The following is an 18,025-nucleotide window of genomic DNA, read 5'->3' as shown; positions in this document are numbered from 1 at the left end:
AGGAGCGCGAGAGCCTGGGTGAGGGACTCCACCTCTCTGAGCCTCCGTTTTCTCGCTGGCAACATGAGGACGGTTGTGCCCACTCTACCGGGCGAGCGTGGAAATGATGTGAAAAGTGCCCAGCTGCTGGCAGGCGCGGCGGCTTCGCCTGTGCCCGGCAAGGTCCCTAGATGAGGGGGGAGGGTCTCCTGCTGGGATCAGGCCAAAGACGCTGTTATTCGGCTCATCTGCGGATCCAAACTAAACTCAAAGAAAGCAGAAGAGCAGAGCCCCCCCCCCACACACACAGGCGGTGCAGACTCCTGTTGTGGGGGCCTCCCCTGTTGTGGGGGCCTCTCCTTACGCGCCCTTGCCCGCGAGGCGCTGGGAGGCGCGTCCTGGGGGGCCTGTCTTCCCGTGTGTGTGTGGCCCTCCCGGTGCCCGTGATGCGCTGACAACTGGTGCCGGGAGGTCCCACCTCCGTGCACTGTGCTCAGCTCTGGGTCCCGCTCTGCGGGTGGCTGCGGACACACGGGAGGGGCCCCGGGGACCGGGAAGGTGGGACATCGCGGAGTGGGGGGGCCGTGCTCGGTTTTACTAAGCCAGTGGGCCTTTCTCTGCGGGGACCAGGGGGTCCCGAACCCTGACTGCGGCCGGGAATCCACACCTGCTTATTTCTAACGACTTTTTCCTCGCGTTCGTGTGTATACGCGCACACACGCACACATGCACACACGTCCGCGCAAAAACGAACGGAAACGCACAAGCAGCAGCAGCAAGTGAACAGCCCCCGTCGGTCCAGGGTCTGGAGACGGCAGGTGTCGGGCGCGTCCCCGGGTCCCCAGGGCGGGCCGAGCCCTCTGCCCCCGGGGTGGGCACTGGGGAGACCCGGCGCGCGGGGGGGCGCGTCCACACGGGCGCCCGTGGCCGCACAGAACACGCACCCACCGGGCCCCCCACCGCACCGACCCCGCAAGGCCCGCGGCGGCCCGAGCGGAAGGGCGCTCCGGGGAGGCGGCGGCCGAGAACGTTCGCGAGCCTCCGCGAAGGTTCTGGGCCTTTGTGGCGTCACCGTTCCCGCGGAAGCGGCCGCCCGCGCCGAATAAAAGCCGCCGCGGAGGCGCTGGCGCCCGAGTGCGGGCCAGGCGGGCCGGCGGGGCGGACGGGACCGCGACCGAGGGGACTGCGACCAAGGGGACCGCGCTGACGTGATAGGACCGAGGGGGGCGCGACTGACGGCGCAGCGACCGAGGGGCCGTGACGCCATTGTGACGTGACGACAGCGGGACGCGACCGCGGCGTGACGTGAGCGTGACGCGCCCAGGCCCGGGCCTGACGGGACGGAGACGAGGCGTGAGGTGACCGGCTCCGGCGCGCGGCGGGCGGCGGAGCGCTGAGCGGTCTCCTGAGCGGCGTCGCCCGCCGGCGCCGCAGGGCAAGATGGTGAAGGAGACGCAGTACTACGATATCCTGGGGGTAAAGCCCAGCGCGCCCCCCGAGGAGATCAAGAAGGCCTACCGGAAGCTGGCGCTCAAGTACCACCCGGACAAGAACCCCGACGAGGGCGAGAAGGTGGGCTGGCGGGCGGTGCCAGGCCAGGGGCAGGGGGTGCGGGGCGGGGGCGTGGCTGACGGAGCCCGGGGGGCGCGGGACGGGGGGCGGGGCTGACGGAGCAGGGGGCGCACGGGGCCGGGGCTGGCCAGGTGCTCGTCCTCAGGGGGTCGTGGGCGAACCCGTGGGAAACAGGCTCAGCCGCCACAAGTGCGCTTGCGGGACAACCGCGTAGAACGACTGGGCTCGGAGTCCCTGAGCTCAGGACGAGTGTCGTATGTCTGAGCGGGGTCCTGGGACAAACTCTGGGTCCTTCTCAATATGTGGTCTGTGTGCCCATCTCCCCCCGGATAAAGGGGGTCGGACACGGAATGGTACATGTTCTTGATTAAACAGGGATACGAAGATCTTTAACCGTGCACATCATTTTATACAAATGTTCCAGGCTTTCTGTGACAAATGACCCACCGCTGATCCCAACTACCGATGATACTGAAAAATGCTCTGCATAGTAGAGACCGCAGTGAATCTTTTCACCCTGTTCACAGTCAGCTTTTGATCCCCAAGGAGGCTCAACACCCACCTGAATAGTTCCGTACCTGGAAGGACTGGGCACTGCCCCTTGTGAAAGCGTGCGGGCCTTCCACAACACCTTTCATTTCTTGCCATTTTCTCATAAAACTTTAGATGTCCCAGATGGTTTGGGCGAGGCGGGGCTTTTGTAGAGTAGCTGATACCCCGAACAGTTTTGAAGTCACAGATCACCCACCTAGACTAGGGAAATGCCACTAGGATCAAAATACCTGTCTGCCTCAGCTGTTTCCAGGGAGAAAGCTGCTCACGGACGGTTGGCGGGGAGGCACCAGTGATGGTGGAATGTTTGAATTTCGCCACATGTGCTGAATGTGGCTGTCACAGGCTTAAGTGCTTTCCTGTTGGTTTGTTACTCACTGGCGTTCTTTCTCATCTTTATTCGCGTGGCTCACTGTAGCTTTTAAAGTCACTGGCTTTGTATGTGCTGTCAGTGACTCACAGGCGTGCCTCCTAAATTCACTGTACCTGATTGTGAGACTCTCCTTCAAGGAGGTTGCATCCAGACTTGTGATGTCACATGTCAGAAGGCCGGCTAAAGGCCACGTGGGAGAGCCTTCTGACCCTGGTTTCAGGTCATCTCCTAGCACTTCCCAAGAGTCAGCTCATGGCTGTGTGCATACAGCTGGGGGGAGTCTGCTTTTGGTGTTCTGAAGCTGTTTAAAATTGGATTTGACCTGTACTCCATTTGTGTAGGTGGGTCAGAGGCAGCCTCCCGGAAGCAGTTTTAGCTGAGAACGAAATTAAAGTGCATTTTCCGTGTTTGACACCTGCATTTCCCACTGCCATGCCCACTAGCTGTGCAGTGTAGGTGCTCAACTTGTTCTCTGGCTGAATGAATGGCAGTGTCATGAGAAGGAGCACTTGGTAGAGAATTCTGTGGGATGAGGAGCGAGCCTACAATGGCACATTAGAGGTAGTTGGGAGATCAGTGGAAACTGGATTGGAAATCAAAGGGGATGATAGAAACTCTGCTGTAAAGTTCCCTAGAGAGGACCCATTCATTCATTCACCAGGTCCTACTGTGCGCCAAGCATACTGTGTACACCTTTTCTTTTTTGTGCAAGACTGTATGTCATAGGTGGAACCGTTTTATTTTTTTCCAAAGCTTGTCACTGTGTTTGTCTCTTCAAAAATAGATTATGCCAGTCCTCTCCCCCTTGCTCTGGGACAACTGTGACGGCTTTTGGTGTGTTGGTCTTTGTTTGGTGCCCTGTTGTCTTGTGTTGCTAAGCACTGGGCAGCCTGTGTTTGTCGTCAGGCGCTCTTTATGGAGTCGGTACTTAATCTCATCTGTGGCCGTCAGGCGGTGGGTCAGTAAGCTTGTCCCTTTCAGGGGCAGTGATAGGGGTGTAATCTCTTGGCTATCACCCTAACCAGCTTTTGAGATGAGTTTGGTCTCTTGGCCAATTTCATTGTAACTTTCAGTTTAAGACCAAGTGTCTTTCAAGTATCCAGAATATTTGGTGGGTATTTCTGGTGGACCTTCTCATGAAGTGTATCTGCCTCGTCCCTGACCTACACACAGGCCCGGGAACTCTCTGGGGGCAGCTGGCCTAGTTGCTTTCTGGTCTTCTGTACCAGGCACCTAATCGCGATACCTCAATTTTTCTGCTGTGAAAGTGAATGGTACCTGCTTCTTTGCAGAAACGCTGTGAGAATTAACATATCCACACATCTGGCTGCTTGAGTATGATTCTGACATCTCTTTAAGACTTAATTTTTTAAATTACCCAGTTATTTATTAGCTATTATTAGCTATCATTTATTATTTATTAGTTACTTATTAGATCTCCATCAGGGATCTATGATGCCAGAGAAAACCTAGTATATCTGTTGGTTTCCATCTTCATAGAGCTGCTTTCTGTTTTATGGAGCCAGCTGTGCTATCGGATGTTTATGTGGACATCTGTCTCATAGATTAAGCTATGGGTCTCATAGACCCACCTCTGGAGGGTCAAGATCCTGTCTCATCTGTTCAGTTCTGAATTCCCAGGACTGAGCCATTTGTCTAACAGTATTTGCCAAGCGTCTTCCATGGGCCAGATACCATTCTAGGCTTGAGCATACAGTGGTAGACAGGCCAGAGCTGACACTGCAGTGGGTGCAACCTCAGCAGGAGGCTGGTGGCAGGGGCACAAGTGCAGGCGATGGAGGTAGAGAGCTTCAGATTGGGCTTTTACTTGAGTGAAACAGCCCGCGTTGGAGGGTCTGGCATGATGAGCTGGCTGGTCCGGCTGCTGTGTGGATAACAGACTGAAAGCTGGGGTGTGAGGACGGAAGATGGGGTGGGACTGAGGAGGTCACTGCCAGGGCAGGCATGACAGTGATGGTGAGAAGGGATGGATCTGGGATATTTCAGAGTGTTCTGATTTGATTTTAAAACTTGCGTCTACCTACAGAAAAGATGAGAGTGGTCCAAGGAGCATGTGCGTTTCCTTCACCCCGTTCACCCATCATAAATGTTTACCTGTCTCTAATGTTCTGTCATTATTTGCTAAAGCTTTTCAGAGTAAGTTGCATACATCATAACTGCTCAGCCCTAGATACTTCAGCGTGTTTCTCCGAGGAAAAACTACGTCTTGTACAAAACCATGATCAGCTTTAAGCAGCGTAACGCTGAGGGGAAAAATTCACCTTTCTTCAGTTATTCCAGTGTCCGTGTAGCCATTTTCCCAGTGCAGGACCACACACGGCACTTAGTTTTCCAGAATGCCCTTCAGTTTGGGTTTACAGCTGGGTTGCCACAGTAGGAATGTGACACCTGGGGTGTGTTGTCTGTCTTGGGTTCTGGCGGTAAGAAGCCTGAAGGCCTGCCCAAAGGATTTGCTGACAGATGAGATGGGAGGGAGAGGGGAAATGAGGTTTTGACGTTGCCAGTGAGTGAGATGTGGGGGGACTACAGGAGGGGCAGGATGTTGGGGAAGCTCAGAAGTGCACATCTGCACGGTGTCTGCATCAGCAGTGCTCATGAGATGTCTGTGCACTTTCTGCTGGTAAACACAGAGCAGAGCTCATGGGCCGGGAAGCCAGCAGCAGCCCCGGGTCCTGGGTCCTGGGTCCTGGCCTGGGCTGGGCTCACTGGGCCCTGCGTCCCAGGTAGTGGACACACCAGTTAGTTTGGAGGGTTGGGTGCAGAATACCTGTCACTGCATTCATATTGTGGATTTGCTTCATGACACAACTCAAACCTTCTCTTTTTAATCGCTCTTTTTCTTTTCAAGTTTAAGCTCATATCCCAGGCATATGAAGTGCTTTCAGATCCAAAGAAGAGGGACATTTATGACCAGGGCGGTGAGCAGGCCATCAAGGAGGGCGGCTCGGGCGGCCCCGGCTTCTCGTCCCCCATGGACATCTTTGACATGTTCTTTGGTGGCGGAGGGCGGATGGCGAGAGAGAGGAGAGGTGAGCGCTTTCAAGGACACCGAGCAGGTGGCACAGCTTCCAGGATGATCATGCCTTATAGGGCACAGTCATCAGGGTTTGGGATCCCTCACTTCAGATACTTCATCACTTGTCTAGTATTCCAGGCTGCCTAGAATGTTTTAGTGCACTTAGTAATTACCTGTCACCCTGCAAACACCACGTAGAAAGGAGCAGATGGAGTGCTGAGTAGGAAGGAGGAAGGTCATGTTCGTCTTGCCCTTTTTCTGTTGTTGGGATCAGCCCGAGTGTCCAAGGGGACCTAAGTGGTGCCTCTGCCAAGTGAGTTTCCCTTCCCGTGCCTGCGGACCTCTGGCTGGTACTGCATGAGCCGAACAGCCCCAGGCTGCTGATCTGGGTTTGCTCTTCCTAATTTTTCTACCTTTTACCTCCTGCCACTTCTGTCACCAGTGGTCTCTAATAGCCCCCTTTCCCTGTTCAGTTTGCTGTTGAGAAACTGTTTAGCCCTCAAAACCAGACAGATATCAAAGCTTATTACAGTCCTGGATAAAAGCAGCAGCTGTGTCCGGGCTTAAGGAGGGCGGTGTGGGTAGCAAGAGGCCCCTGGATGAATACGGCTGTACTGCTCTCACACTGTAATGGACTCTGAGCTTCAAAAAGCTCGGCTGTCGAATCCGTGAACAGGACGCTGAAAGCAGTGTTTATCAGGGAATAACCCTTGCCCTGTCGTCTGGGTATGTGCCTGCTCGGGGACTTGACCACGGAGATGTGATTAGACCTTGGGTAGTTCTTGCTCAGCCCTCTCGCTGTCTTGAGATGAACAACTTCTCACCCTTAATGAAGTCATCTCTCAAAGCTGACAGCCAGTAAACAAGGACACCTTGTTGCAGTGCCTGCGTGAGCCTTATGGGCAGTAGTGAGGGTCCTGGTGCTGCTGGTCCCAACAGGCTGGCATGGCGTCAAGCAGACAGACTCCCTCCAAAGATTAAAGGCCCACCGTCCTAAATGCACGACAAGATTCCGGCAGATAAAGTTCCCAGAAGGGCTCACAAGTACAGGGTGTTCTGGTCAAGGAAGAGTTTCAACTAAAGGTCCAGAGAACAGCTGCCATGCACTCATGCACCCGAGAGGGAAGGGAGCTCACTGCTTTGGTGTGCTCAGTGGTCTGTCAGATTTGTCCTTTGGAAATGGAGATGGAAAGTCTCTGTGTTGACATCTATAAATGACTAATTAGCTCATCGCTAGAAAGGGTGTTCGTTCTCATCACTGGCAGAGAGCCGGAGGGATGGGCCAGGTGTAATGACAGCAGTACTGTCCCCACAGGGAAGGGAACGAAGGACACAGCAATTCTGAGTCCCTGCAGAGTGTGTGTCATCTGGGTGGATCAAATACAGTATCACTAACGGTTTTTTTCCTCCCCATTCTTCCCCTAAGGCAAGAATGTTGTACATCAGTTGTCCGTAACTCTTGAAGATTTATATAATGGAGTCACAAAGAAATTGGTCCTCCAGAAAAATGTAATTTGTGAGAAATGTGAAGGTAAGAATCAATTTTTGAATTAGTCTCAAAGTTTGATCCCTTCAATCTATAAACAATTGTTTTGTAATTCTGAGAAAAGTAACGTATCTTTTCCAGTGTGAGGCTCACAGATTGCACACAGGTGACCTGAGGGCCAAGTTTGTTTATTTGGTCCTGTACAGTTTTATTTGGGCTGCACATTTATTTAGTATGTTGACAATTATTTTACAGACTTAGAAATCAAGACAGTTCAGCCAGCCTGGAGGTCAGCAAACGTGTTTGGTACAGGGTCAGACATTGAGCATTTAGGCTTGTGGGCCATGTGGTCTCTGTCATAACTATTCAGCTTAGTGCAAATGCAGCCACAGATAACAATGGTCATGCTGTGTTCCGATAAATCTTTATTTACAAAACCAGGCAGCTGGCCATACAGACTGACTGACCCCTAACGTAGCTGTAAATGTAATTAACGTAATCTTGTGAAGTTTGATTTTTCAAGATGAGTCAGCTCCACCATGTCCCACAGCGAGCCGGCTGAGCTGGGCACCACCCCAGGGACAGGGCTTACTCGGTCACCTGTGGGCATGGCTGTGACAAAGCTGTGGCAGTACTCTGGCCTGGCACAGACGTTTGGGATCCCATCTGACAGCTGGTTATGGTCTGCTTGGCTAGAGTCACGTAGACTGTGCCCCTTGCTCGTCACTGTGACGTCAGAACTGACACCCCAGCGGCTACTTCTGCCCTCTCCCTCCCCCGCAGGCGTTGGTGGGAAGAAGGGGTCTGTGGAGAAGTGCCCGGTGTGCAAGGGCCGCGGGACACAGCTGCACGTGCAGCATATTGGGCCGGGCATGGTGCAGCAGATCCAGACCGTGTGCGTCGAGTGCCAGGGCCAGGGGGAGCGCATCCACCCCAGGGACCGCTGTGAGGGCTGCGGGGGCGCCAAGGTGATCCGCGAGAAGAAGACAATGGAGGTGCACGTTGAGAAAGGTGAGGTGCACATGGGGCGCCACAGGGCTGGCCATGCCCCCATGCTGGGAGTCCTCTGGACGGCTTTGTAGGAGGGCGGCTTTAGGACAAACGGCTAATGAGACGCATGGTGGCCCACAGGCATGAAAGACGGACAGAAGATCGTGTTCCATGGAGAAGGCGACCAGGAGCCTGAGCTGGAGCCTGGTGACGTCATCATTGTGCTGGACCAGAAGGACCACAGCGTCTTCCAGAGACGAGGCCACGACATCATCATGAAAATGAAAATCCAACTTTCTGAAGCCTTGTGTGGCTTCAAAAAGACGATCAAAACCCTGGACGACCGAACCCTTGTCATTACGTCCAAGTCAGGTAGTTTCAGACGCACGCTGTGCTGGAGTAGCCCCGTGTTTGACTAAGGCTGCCCTTTGCTGTGTCCATGTTTAAGGCTGACGTGTATCGCACAAGCCAGTGCATTTTGAACTCTTAAGTTGAAGGTCGTCACTGATGACTTGAAAAAAGTTTTCATTCTCCTAGAAAAAAAAATCCAGAGTGGAGGGGGAAGAGTCTGAAATTCTAACTGGAAACTGCCCATTTAACTTAAATTTTATAAAAGTTAATTTTGAATGATGAGAAAACACAGCCAATAGCAGGTGGTTTTTCTATCCCGTGGCCTTCTGTGCTAATTCTGTGTTACAGTTATGTGCGAGTGTTAAGGATTGAGTTTTCCTGAAAAGAGACCTTGGTGGTCAGCCCCTCCCTTGGAGGCTTGCAGAAAACTGCCTGTGGGCACACTGCACAGGCTGGGCTGGCGGGGAGCCGCCTGAGGGACCAACAGGGTTCTTGGCCAAGCACTCAGCCTGCTGGCTCGTGTAGATGTGTGAGGCTCCCAGCTCCCGGGAGGGTGAGGCCCTGTGGCAAGCAGGGCACCTGCCCACAAGGCGCTGAGGGGATGGTAGGCACATTGGAAAGGGGAGAAGGACCAGGCTAGGACCTTGACTTGAAGCTTTCAGAAGAGCACTTCAGGCAAATTGTCCACATCAAATCATGTCTGGACAGGTGTGGCGGCCAAGCCACCCAGGCACTCTCGACCCCCTTGCTGGCTGTGACAAGTGCTGCTCTGGTCCCCTCGCTGGCCACAGTGGGCATCTGAGGATTAGGTTAGGGGGCGGGACAGACCTCTTCGGGCCACCCTCCATCTTCTATTTCGTAACGACCCCTTTTCTGCGGCAGGCGAAGTGATCAAGCACGGGGACCTGAAATGCGTGCAGAACGAAGGGATGCCCATCTACAAAGCACCCCTAGAGAGAGGGGTGCTGATCGTACAGTTCCTGGTAGGTGCACGGGCTCCGTCCTCCTGGGACTGTTACTCGTGCCCGCACTGGGAAGGGAGAAAACAGCTGCTCACCCCCACTTTGCCCTTACAGGTCATCTTTCCCGAGAAGCACTGGCTTCCTGAAGACAGGCTTCCTCAGCTGGAGGCGTTACTCCCTCCTCGGCAGAAAGTGACAGTCACCGATGACATGGACCAGGCAGAGCTGACGGAGTTCAGCCCCAGCGATCATAACTGGCGCCAGCACAGGGAGGCCTATGAGGAGGATGATGACGGGCCCCGGGGTGGGGTGCAGTGCCAGACGGCCTGAGGTGGGCGGCCCGGCCGGTCGGGCACACGATGAATGTAATGTTGGCACAATGAAAGTGACATTGCTGTAATGGCCTGTCTGGGTGTCCTGTGTGTGTGTTCAGCATCCTTCATTGCTGAGTGTCTTTTTGGTTTTTCTTCTGGTTGTAACTTAAATTATAGCTTAATTTATATTGAAACGTCTTAAGTGTAAATCGGCTCTAGTCTGCATTTGGAATCTGTCTTTACATCTTCAGGGTACTTGGAGGTGCCGGTGACCGCACAGACACTGTGCTTCTAGTGGCTTTGCCATAACTCAGTTCCACCAGTAAAGCACATCAGCCCCAGTAAACCTCCAGGAACCGTGTAGGCGCGCTGCCCATCTCGGTCTGGGTTCCTCCCCTGCCCCCCTGTCCACGGTAGAGGCACTGAGGGCATGGTCTCAGGGCTGCTAGTGTGACACTTCTGAGCCGACAGTCTAGCTGATCCTCCAGAATCAAAGCACATCTGTGGACTGGACTTGGCTCCAGTGCCTGCTGGCGCTGACTGGGCTGCAGGGCCAACACGGTTCTTAGTGTTCTGTGTCCGAGTGGCTGGAATGGAGTGAGTGTATCTGATCACATCTCCTGGAAGCTTCCGGGAACTTCCACGCCTCATGGTGAGGACAGACCCGTGTTTTAAATGAAACGTTGATAGAACTGTTTACCCCAGCACCTTGTTCTTTGTGGTTTTCATGATTTGCTGTTGACAACTTTTACAGTGCTTTCCCACCAAAGTGCTTACTTGTAAAGAAAACTACACCCTCCGTGTCCCCAGCAGCCATGGCGGAATGCTGGTGGCTTGTCCCCGCGGCACAGCCTGCTTCCTGGATGACTCGAGGGTCTGGAGAGGCAAAGGACACCTGTTTTCCACTCACTTTCCCAGGCCCAGCTCCCTTCCAAAGGTCCCTCCCCTCAGCAAACAGCCATGCACAGGGGCTTCCTGCTTGTGGTGACGTTCCGCTGAGGATGGATCTGACCCAGCTCCACTGAGGGCTGGCTGCAGCCGGGTGGGAATGATGGCTTGTCTGGAGGGATGCTGGCCGTTCCCTTACTCCTGGCAGGTAGACCACAATTTAAACCTAGGGTTGCCTCACCTTCTCCCATCACTGTTTCTTTCCTTCCCACAACAGTCATGGGGAAAAACTACCTTCTAAGCTGCTGGGTTAAAGCAGAGGCCACTTGTCAGACCCACCGTCGCTGGGTTATACAGCCCCTGCGAATGCGACTCAGACCAGGGACGTCCCCTGCGAGGGTCAAAGGGCAGCTCAGACAGGTGGGGTGGGGTGAGCATAATTTGCTCAGAATAGGCAGAGAAGAGCCCACCTGCGCTGCTGTGGCCACTGGCCAGGACAGACTTGAAACCTGTTCTTCCGGCGAAGCCTGTGTGAACATCAATCTACAAGGGGACCGCAGTGCAAGGCGCGCTCTTTCTGTGCTGTGGCTTCCAATACACTGTTGCTGGACAACTGTTTAGTGGACGACGGGGCAAAATTCTATCCAGTTCCTTCTCGTCATGTAAATGGAATAGGAGGGTGTTGCTTTCAACTTATTCCCCCTGTACACTCGTCACTTCAAAATTAAAGTTGAGCTGGTATGACAGAAATGGCTTTGGTGTTTCACTTTCTGGAGCTCAGATGCCTAGGGGCCAGCTTGCCTCGTACTGGCGGTTGTAACGGGATGAAGTTCCCACTCATGGAGCTTCCACTTGGGGGATAAATGCGCCCTGCAGGCAGTGGTAACTGCTGTGAAGAACAAGAGTGACGGGGAGGACCCTGAGGCCGGAGCAGGGGACATTCCAGGCAGAGGGAGTGGCAAGGGCTGTGTGTGATAAGGGAGTGGTAAGGAGGTACAGGCACATGGCCTGACTTACAGACCCCTGAAGCTGTGGCCAGGAAAACGGATGAGCTCAGCATGGCAGCCACTTACGCCTTTCCCATCCACACGCAGACCCATCTGAGATGCGGGCGCTCTGGGGTGACAGGCAGGGCTGCAGTCCAGTCGGCATAGGCTCGAGCCTACACACTGTCAAGGCAGCCATGTCTGCCAGCAAGCTGGCCTTCTCTAAAACCAGCAGGGCGACAGTGTGGCAGGAACATATTAACACATCACAGAGAAGGATGCCCAGATGGGGAGGGCAGCAGGACGTTGCCTCCAGTCTACTGCTGTTTCCTCCAGGACCCCATTCAGACCGCCCTGTCCCACCTCCTGCGTGATAGCCCCGGAATCCCAGGGCGAGCTGGGAAGTCAGTAGGTGACAGACTCTACTGCACACGATGATGCCACTTCCTGTCGCCGCTGTGCCCGTAACAGGGCAGATGGGGAAGAAGTGTGGTCAAGAATCGGTTTGCATTTTAACACTCTATGTTCAAGTGCAAACAACATTTCCAATAAAACGTGACACGATGCATACTGTACCTAAAAAATTTAAGGTTTTGCTACAATACTGTATTTCTTTCAAACAAGCTAGAAAGATAAGGAATGTCATGTTCAGTCTATACATTCTGTCTGCAGCGTTGGCCTGGGAGACTGATGTCTAAACCGGACAATCATAGATGTGAATTTCCTGGTCATCTCCAACAGACACAATTTTTGAGCCATTTCCATTGTATTTTACTCCCCATACCTGTAAATAAAAAGAAAAAAATGTTCTACGAATGCCTTCCTTCTGCATGCACAAACGTCCTTACGTTCTCATTAAACTGACTAGAAAACCACCACGATGGATGCGGTGGCCTCACGCCTACTGAACCAGTGAGAATGCAGGGCAGGGAAGCCTTTCTTTAGCCAGTCATCTTCCACTACTACTGCTTACCTGTCACTACCCTCACCTCCCAAATGCCACAAAACCTCATTTCTAAACACGACTCGAGATTCCTACACACCTGACAAAGATTCAAAATTCAGGGAGTGACCTAATGCCATGAAGAGGGCGCCCACAGGGACCGGCGGCGTGGGTTGTCATGGCTCCAGGAAGAAAAGCCTCACCAGCACCTGAGGTCATGCCTACAGGGACGCCCGCAGATGCAAGGCACGCCCCACCTCACTCCTGTGCCCACCCCCACGGCCTTGCAGCCTGCCTGTCCCCAGGAGCCAGATGACTCAGCATCGTGGGTCACTGACTTGGTCTGCTGTGAGCTGAATTAGCAGACTCCCACCTTCCCAGACAGACTGATGTGGCTGGAGTTTCATGAGGTCAGCCTGTCACCCTGACCACCCTGACCTGTGTTGTGACTGGGCCAGGTGATGGCCTCATGTCCACCCTAAACCCCTTCCTGAGACAGCACCACACTCTGTCCGCCACACACGAGACAACAGTCAGCCAGGACTTGGAGTGGACGTCAAGATTAAATCCCCTCCAGCTGACTGGCAAGGCTTTGAGATGAAGTGTAAAATGCAGAAGCAATTAGGTCAGTTAACTTAAATGGCTTTCTGAAGAGGGGAAATCTGTGGGACCATCATAGAAACACTTAAAATACCTTAAAAGCCAACTCTGTACTGACTGCCATGGGCACTTGATTTTTAGCGCCCAGTCCCCGAGACCCTTGCTGCTACTCCACGTTGCTGGGACCAGCGGCACCGGCTTCAGCAGGAGCTGGTCAGAGATGCAGCTACCCGGGTCCCTCCCAGGCTGCTGGACGTCACCTGCATTTGCAGCAGACGCCCCGGGGCCCTGTGCAAGGTAGAGGCTGAGAAGCCGCGTGTGAAGCCCTTACCACTTCGGTCACGTTCACAGAGGTGGTCTCCTGCGAGCACAGAGCCTCCTTTTCCTAACCTAAAGTCTCAACAAAAGTTACCAATATCACAAAAGTCAAACAACCTGTAAGAATTTCTGGCTTCAAGGATATTTTTAAAAATCCCATCATTTCCTTGGACAGCTCCCAAGATGACAAGTGATGACTGTGTTTAAGCAACGGGAGCTTCGGGGAGGAGGTCTGCTTAAGCCGGTGTGGCCAGGCAGCAGCCAGAAAGGGGCCCCAGGCAGCAGCGTGGCATTCGGAGGCTGTGCCATGTTTTCTGGCCCGCATAGGGCCAGCACGTGCCCAGCCTCCACACCGCAGACAGCTCATAGGTACATGGCCGGCCGGACATCCGCATCTGAGCAGTAGGGAAGTGTGGCACAGTGGTCAGGCAGTGCTGGCAATGCAGACCAAGAATTTAAATGTTAATGACGCCATACCTGATCCTGGTGATCAAAGAAGGTGTGTACACAGGTCCTCGTTCCAACATCCCAGACTTTTACACTTTTGTCAGACGAACTAGTTAAAAAGGGAATATGTGTATCAGCAAATAGTTTTCAGGCTGCTTTGAATTTGGATGGAATCTGACTGAAAATCCCACACTCCTTCATTCAGCTACATGCTGTGTGTGTGCACCCATCATTGCGTGGCTTTCCTACTCAGAGCAGCCATGTCCCTCAAACTGTGACCTGCATGGCCCTCACAGTAAGTGTTCTCTACAGGAGTCCAACATCCCTTAAGTAACTGTAGGTAGAAGCCCAGGTTTATAAGGAAAAACTAAGAGCTGAACTGTTCAAAAGAATCCACCTTTATTGCAGCTAAAAACAGCTAACTTCACAACTTAAAAAACTGCAGAAAACAAAGGCTATCTGAATAAAAAAGGGTGACATCATCCAAATTTCAGGGCACTGCACACATTTTAGACAATGCTAAGAGTCATAAGTACCTGGAAACAAAGTGTGTGTCATCAGGACAAAACGCCACGTTCAGCACCCAGGACGCGTGGCCACTCAGCGTGCCGGCCAGGTTGGCGTGTTGTCTGAAAGGGGAAAGTGTCAAACAAAACCGAGATGTCAACTTCTGGGGCAAGTCACGGAAGCGGAAGGCATGTGATTAACTCTGCCCTTTAACTGGACCAAATCTGCGTGCATAGGGTGACAGACAGTGTTACTGTCTCAGAAAGTCCCTGTCAATGAAGGAGCATCACCCATTGCACAAACAAAATTTTACAGCGGCATTAACCCCAAACCAAAAGCCAAGGATAAGGTCCAGGACAGGCAGAGAGCTTAGAGGCTCAGAATAAAGGAGGAGCCGCCCTCTGAGGGCTCAGCAAGCCGGCTCCGAAGATGAGCAGAGGATGGCGGGGGTGAGCAGCCACCTCGGGACAGTAACCGGTGCCAAGTGGGGCAGTGCTTCCTCTCCACGTGTGCTTTTTACAGCACAGCTGGCCTGGGGGTTATTTTTAACCTAACAAGAACAACACAAGTCTAACTGCTACAGCCATTTTCACTTCTTGAAAAAGTCAAATCGCCTCTGGCAGGCGAGCACCCGAGACCTGACCGCTCGGCAGTTTCGCCCCTGCAAACAGGCCCCGGTGGGTATGCGGCGACCTCCGTGGGAAGCAGTAGGGCCACGAGGAGGCGGCGAGTCCAGGGTCTTCATTGGGCATCTCCACCTGGGCCTACCCCGCATCTGCACTGTGGGGACGCTCACCCGCGTGTCAGGTCGCGGGCAGGTGGGAGGATGGATGGAACTGCTGCTGTTCTGCCGGGTCGGCCCTGAGAAGCACAGCCCAGGAGGCGCGAACCCTCTGGGCCTGGACACCCTCGTCCAGCTCTCATTCGAGTTCTAATTCCACACCTACTGGACCCTCTGTCCTCCAAAACCCGCCAGGAGCAGGTTGAAGGAGCAGTGTCCCAACTCCTGAGTTTACACTCCCGGAAAACTCACAGGTCTACAACAGGACATGAACACAGCGGTCACAGCTGTGTGACACCATGACAGGACACACACACACGACGGTCACGGCTGTGCCACCTGCACCTAATGGACTGGAAGGCCACGTTCAGAAGCTGTGAACCAGAGGCATGCTGATCGCGGCACTGAGTCAAAGCATCGAGGACATGCATCTAACACCTTACTGGGGACACAGGGGGGGTCTGAGGAAGATGGGGGCACAGGCTGTGACAAAGGGGAAACACAACGAAGAGAATGACTGACTTGCAACCACACCTGTGTGCCAACCCAACAACAAAAGGCCCCCTCGTCCTGACGTGCAGCGACCATGGCAGGAGCCCCACGTTCTCTCCACGCTCTTACCCACCTGAAAGAACTCAGAACCAGGGGGCCCAGAGACAGGATGCCTGAAGAGGAGCAGCATGGATCTGATCCTAGCAGGTAAGCCACGTGCGCCTCCCCACACGACAGTGCTCAAAGACAGAGGTGTGACTGGAAGACGCGGGCCTGGCGTGACCTGGGCAGGCTTTACCAGTAAGACAGAACGAGCACTGGTGCAGAGCCTCAGCAGGTAACTTACACGTCATAGATCTTGATGTAGCCGTCATCCGAAGCGGTGACGAGGAGCTGAGAATCCGGGGAAAAGGTCAGGGAGCGAATGGGCATGGCGTGGCCTGGAATGCACAAAGGCCCTTGTCAATCTGCGGAATCGCTGCCTCCGTGTCCTCACCTGGCTCCCCACTGGCTATGTCCCATTTAGTAACGCTGGGTCACACTGCCCAGGTGCTTTAGTCAGAGGGTCCTGATGTTTTAGAAACACCCTCAGAACACAGGCTCCTCCCCCTGAACTACTTGTCCTCAGCTCCCTGCCCACACCAGTTAGTTGGACCTCCACACACCTCTTAGAAAGCACGCGTCTGCGGGGGCCTGGCCAGCACACAGATGCGCACGGTTTCTGACTGTAAGGTCGACCAAGCAGAGGCGGATCCTACCAACCCCGCTGCTGAGGTCATCACGTGTTCTCGTGAAGGCCAGTGAGAAAACACAGCAGCCCCATCTACCTCACCGCCCCGAGGCCCCAGCAGCTCCACCGGCCTCCCGCCCACCACCAAGGAGCTGCTTTTGATCACAGAGCTCATCAGGAGCACCCACGATAGAGACGAGGCACTCGTCTAGCCAGGACCACGCACACTTCCCACGGGAACAAGAACTCCTAAGTCCAGGTTACAGCCACAGTGAGAAAAGTACAACCCGGAGGCACTTCAGGGTTCTGACACCGGTATTCTGCAAACCTAAGGCTCACTTGCCACTCAGCAGCTCTTTAATGAAAGAGTAATTTTTCCTGTGTGACCTGATAACCCAGCTTGCACACAAGAGTGGTGAGCCCTACCTTCCAGCGTGTGCAGAAGCTTTCCGGTCGCAATATCAAAAATATTGATGATTCCGTCTATGGCTCCACTGGCCAGATACTTCCCATCAGGACTCTGTGCAGAGAACATGTGGAGAAGGCGTGGGACCCCTGTTCAGCCAGCCCCAGCAAACACGAGCCAGTCTCCTGCTGGCTGCAGGCCACGCTGGCTGGCTGGCAAACCCCCCAGTGACACAGCAGCTGCCTGATAAGACCTGGCAGAACTTGCACCGAGGACGACAACAGGCTGGGAGAGTGAGTGGAAAGTCAGAGAGAAGAGCAATGTTTCCTTACATATGCAATGCTAAGAATGAATTTTCCTCTCGTGTCCAGAGAATATTCCTTTTTCCCACTTTCCACACCAAAAATGTTCACTTTCCCCACATGAGTTCCTGTGGCCAGATACTGGGAATCAGGAGAAAAGGCCAAAGTCCAGGCATCCACTGAACAGAAAAAAGGAGGGAAAAAAAAATACAGTGAGAAAAGATGTGACCTCAATTTAAAATACTTTTAAAACACTGGTGGGAGCATAAAATGCTATAGCCACTTGACAAAACAATTCGACAGTTTCTTAAGTGAAAACAAACACGTGGCATAACACGTGGCAATTCCACTTCTAGGTATCTATGCAGGAGAAATGGAAACACAGGTCCATGCAGAGATCTGTACATGAATGTTCAGGCAGTCTTACTCACAAGAGCCCCAAACTGGGAAGTATCCCGTGTCCATCAACCGGTAAATCAATGGACAAAACATGGTAGTCCTCACAGCGCAGTGCTATTCAGCACTGAAGGAGCCAACCACGGACCCACGCTACCACACGGATGAGCCAAACACGTCGTGCTTCGGAAAGAATGAACGCGTGCAAGACAATACAATTCCATTCGTATAAAGTTCAGAAGGGCAAAATGAGACAAAAGTGGGTCAGTGGCGCCCGAGGCAGAGGGTGGGAGCACGGATGGACTATACATGGGCATGAGGGACTTTTGGGGGGTATAGAGTGTTCTACAACTGAGCTGGCATGATGGACCTCTGATGGCATCTTAGCATTTCTCTTCTGGGCCTCTTCAGAGGCAATCCCAGAGAGCTTTGGGAGCTTGGGGTCAGGGTCTAGAGGCCAAGGGATAACTTAGCTGTCCACTGCCCGCCCATGCCCACTCTCACGCAAGACAGGCCCTCAGTCCTGGCCCTCTCCTGAATCTGCTCAGGTGGAAGGGAAAGGAGAGAAAGGTTTGCCCCGAGGCCCTCTCTCTCCTCACTCGTAGGGGAGTCC

At 53.6% G+C, this 18,025-nt stretch overlaps 2 protein-coding genes across 2 annotated transcripts in view; one reads left to right on the top strand and one right to left on the bottom strand.

The window, feature by feature from the left end:
- Nucleotides 1-1,317: 1,317 nt before the first annotated feature.
- Nucleotides 1,318-9,707, top strand: DNAJA4 (DnaJ heat shock protein family (Hsp40) member A4). Its single transcript, XM_019640114.1, has 7 exons — nucleotides 1,318-1,551; nucleotides 5,346-5,526; nucleotides 6,940-7,044; nucleotides 7,783-8,010; nucleotides 8,131-8,361; nucleotides 9,223-9,323; nucleotides 9,417-9,707. Exons 1-7 carry the CDS (start codon nucleotides 1,420-1,422, stop codon nucleotides 9,630-9,632), a joined length of 1,194 nt encoding a protein of 397 aa, XP_019495659.1. The 5' UTR covers nucleotides 1,318-1,419; the 3' UTR covers nucleotides 9,633-9,707.
- Nucleotides 9,708-11,994: 2,287 nt separating this feature from the next.
- The window catches only part of SKIC8 (SKI8 subunit of superkiller complex), a 19,229-nt gene continuing 13,198 nt past the window's right edge, over nucleotides 11,995-18,025 (bottom strand). Inside the window, exons 5-10 of the mRNA XM_019640117.1 lie at nucleotides 17,047-17,195; nucleotides 16,735-16,828; nucleotides 15,925-16,018; nucleotides 14,335-14,427; nucleotides 13,829-13,907; nucleotides 11,995-12,274 (exon numbers count right to left, since the gene is read on the bottom strand). Coding sequence (XP_019495662.1) covers nucleotides 12,185-12,274; nucleotides 13,829-13,907; nucleotides 14,335-14,427; nucleotides 15,925-16,018; nucleotides 16,735-16,828; nucleotides 17,047-17,195 — 599 coding nt within the window. The 3' untranslated portion in view covers nucleotides 11,995-12,184. The remainder of the gene's footprint in view (nucleotides 12,275-13,828; nucleotides 13,908-14,334; nucleotides 14,428-15,924; nucleotides 16,019-16,734; nucleotides 16,829-17,046; nucleotides 17,196-18,025) is intronic.

The sequence above is a fragment of the Hipposideros armiger genome, unplaced genomic scaffold, assembly GCF_001890085.2.
Source record: "Hipposideros armiger isolate ML-2016 unplaced genomic scaffold, ASM189008v1 scaffold_48, whole genome shotgun sequence".
Lineage (NCBI taxonomy): Eukaryota > Metazoa > Chordata > Mammalia > Chiroptera > Hipposideridae > Hipposideros > Hipposideros armiger.
Note: the sequence above shows the minus strand (reverse complement) of the source record. Positions and strands in the feature narration are given on the sequence as shown.

Excerpts from the sequence above, each read along its gene's own strand:
- DNAJA4 (XM_019640114.1), top strand. The coding sequence starts at position 1,420 with ATGGTGAAGGAGACGCAGTACTACGATATCCTGGGGGTAAAGCCCAGC. Across the intron at positions 1,552-5,345 it reads ACCCCGACGAGGGCGAGAAG|TTTAAGCTCATATCCCAGGC; the intron begins GTGGGCTGGCGG and ends TTTCTTTTCAAG. Across the intron at positions 7,045-7,782 it reads AATTTGTGAGAAATGTGAAG|GCGTTGGTGGGAAGAAGGGG; the intron begins GTAAGAATCAAT and ends CCTCCCCCGCAG.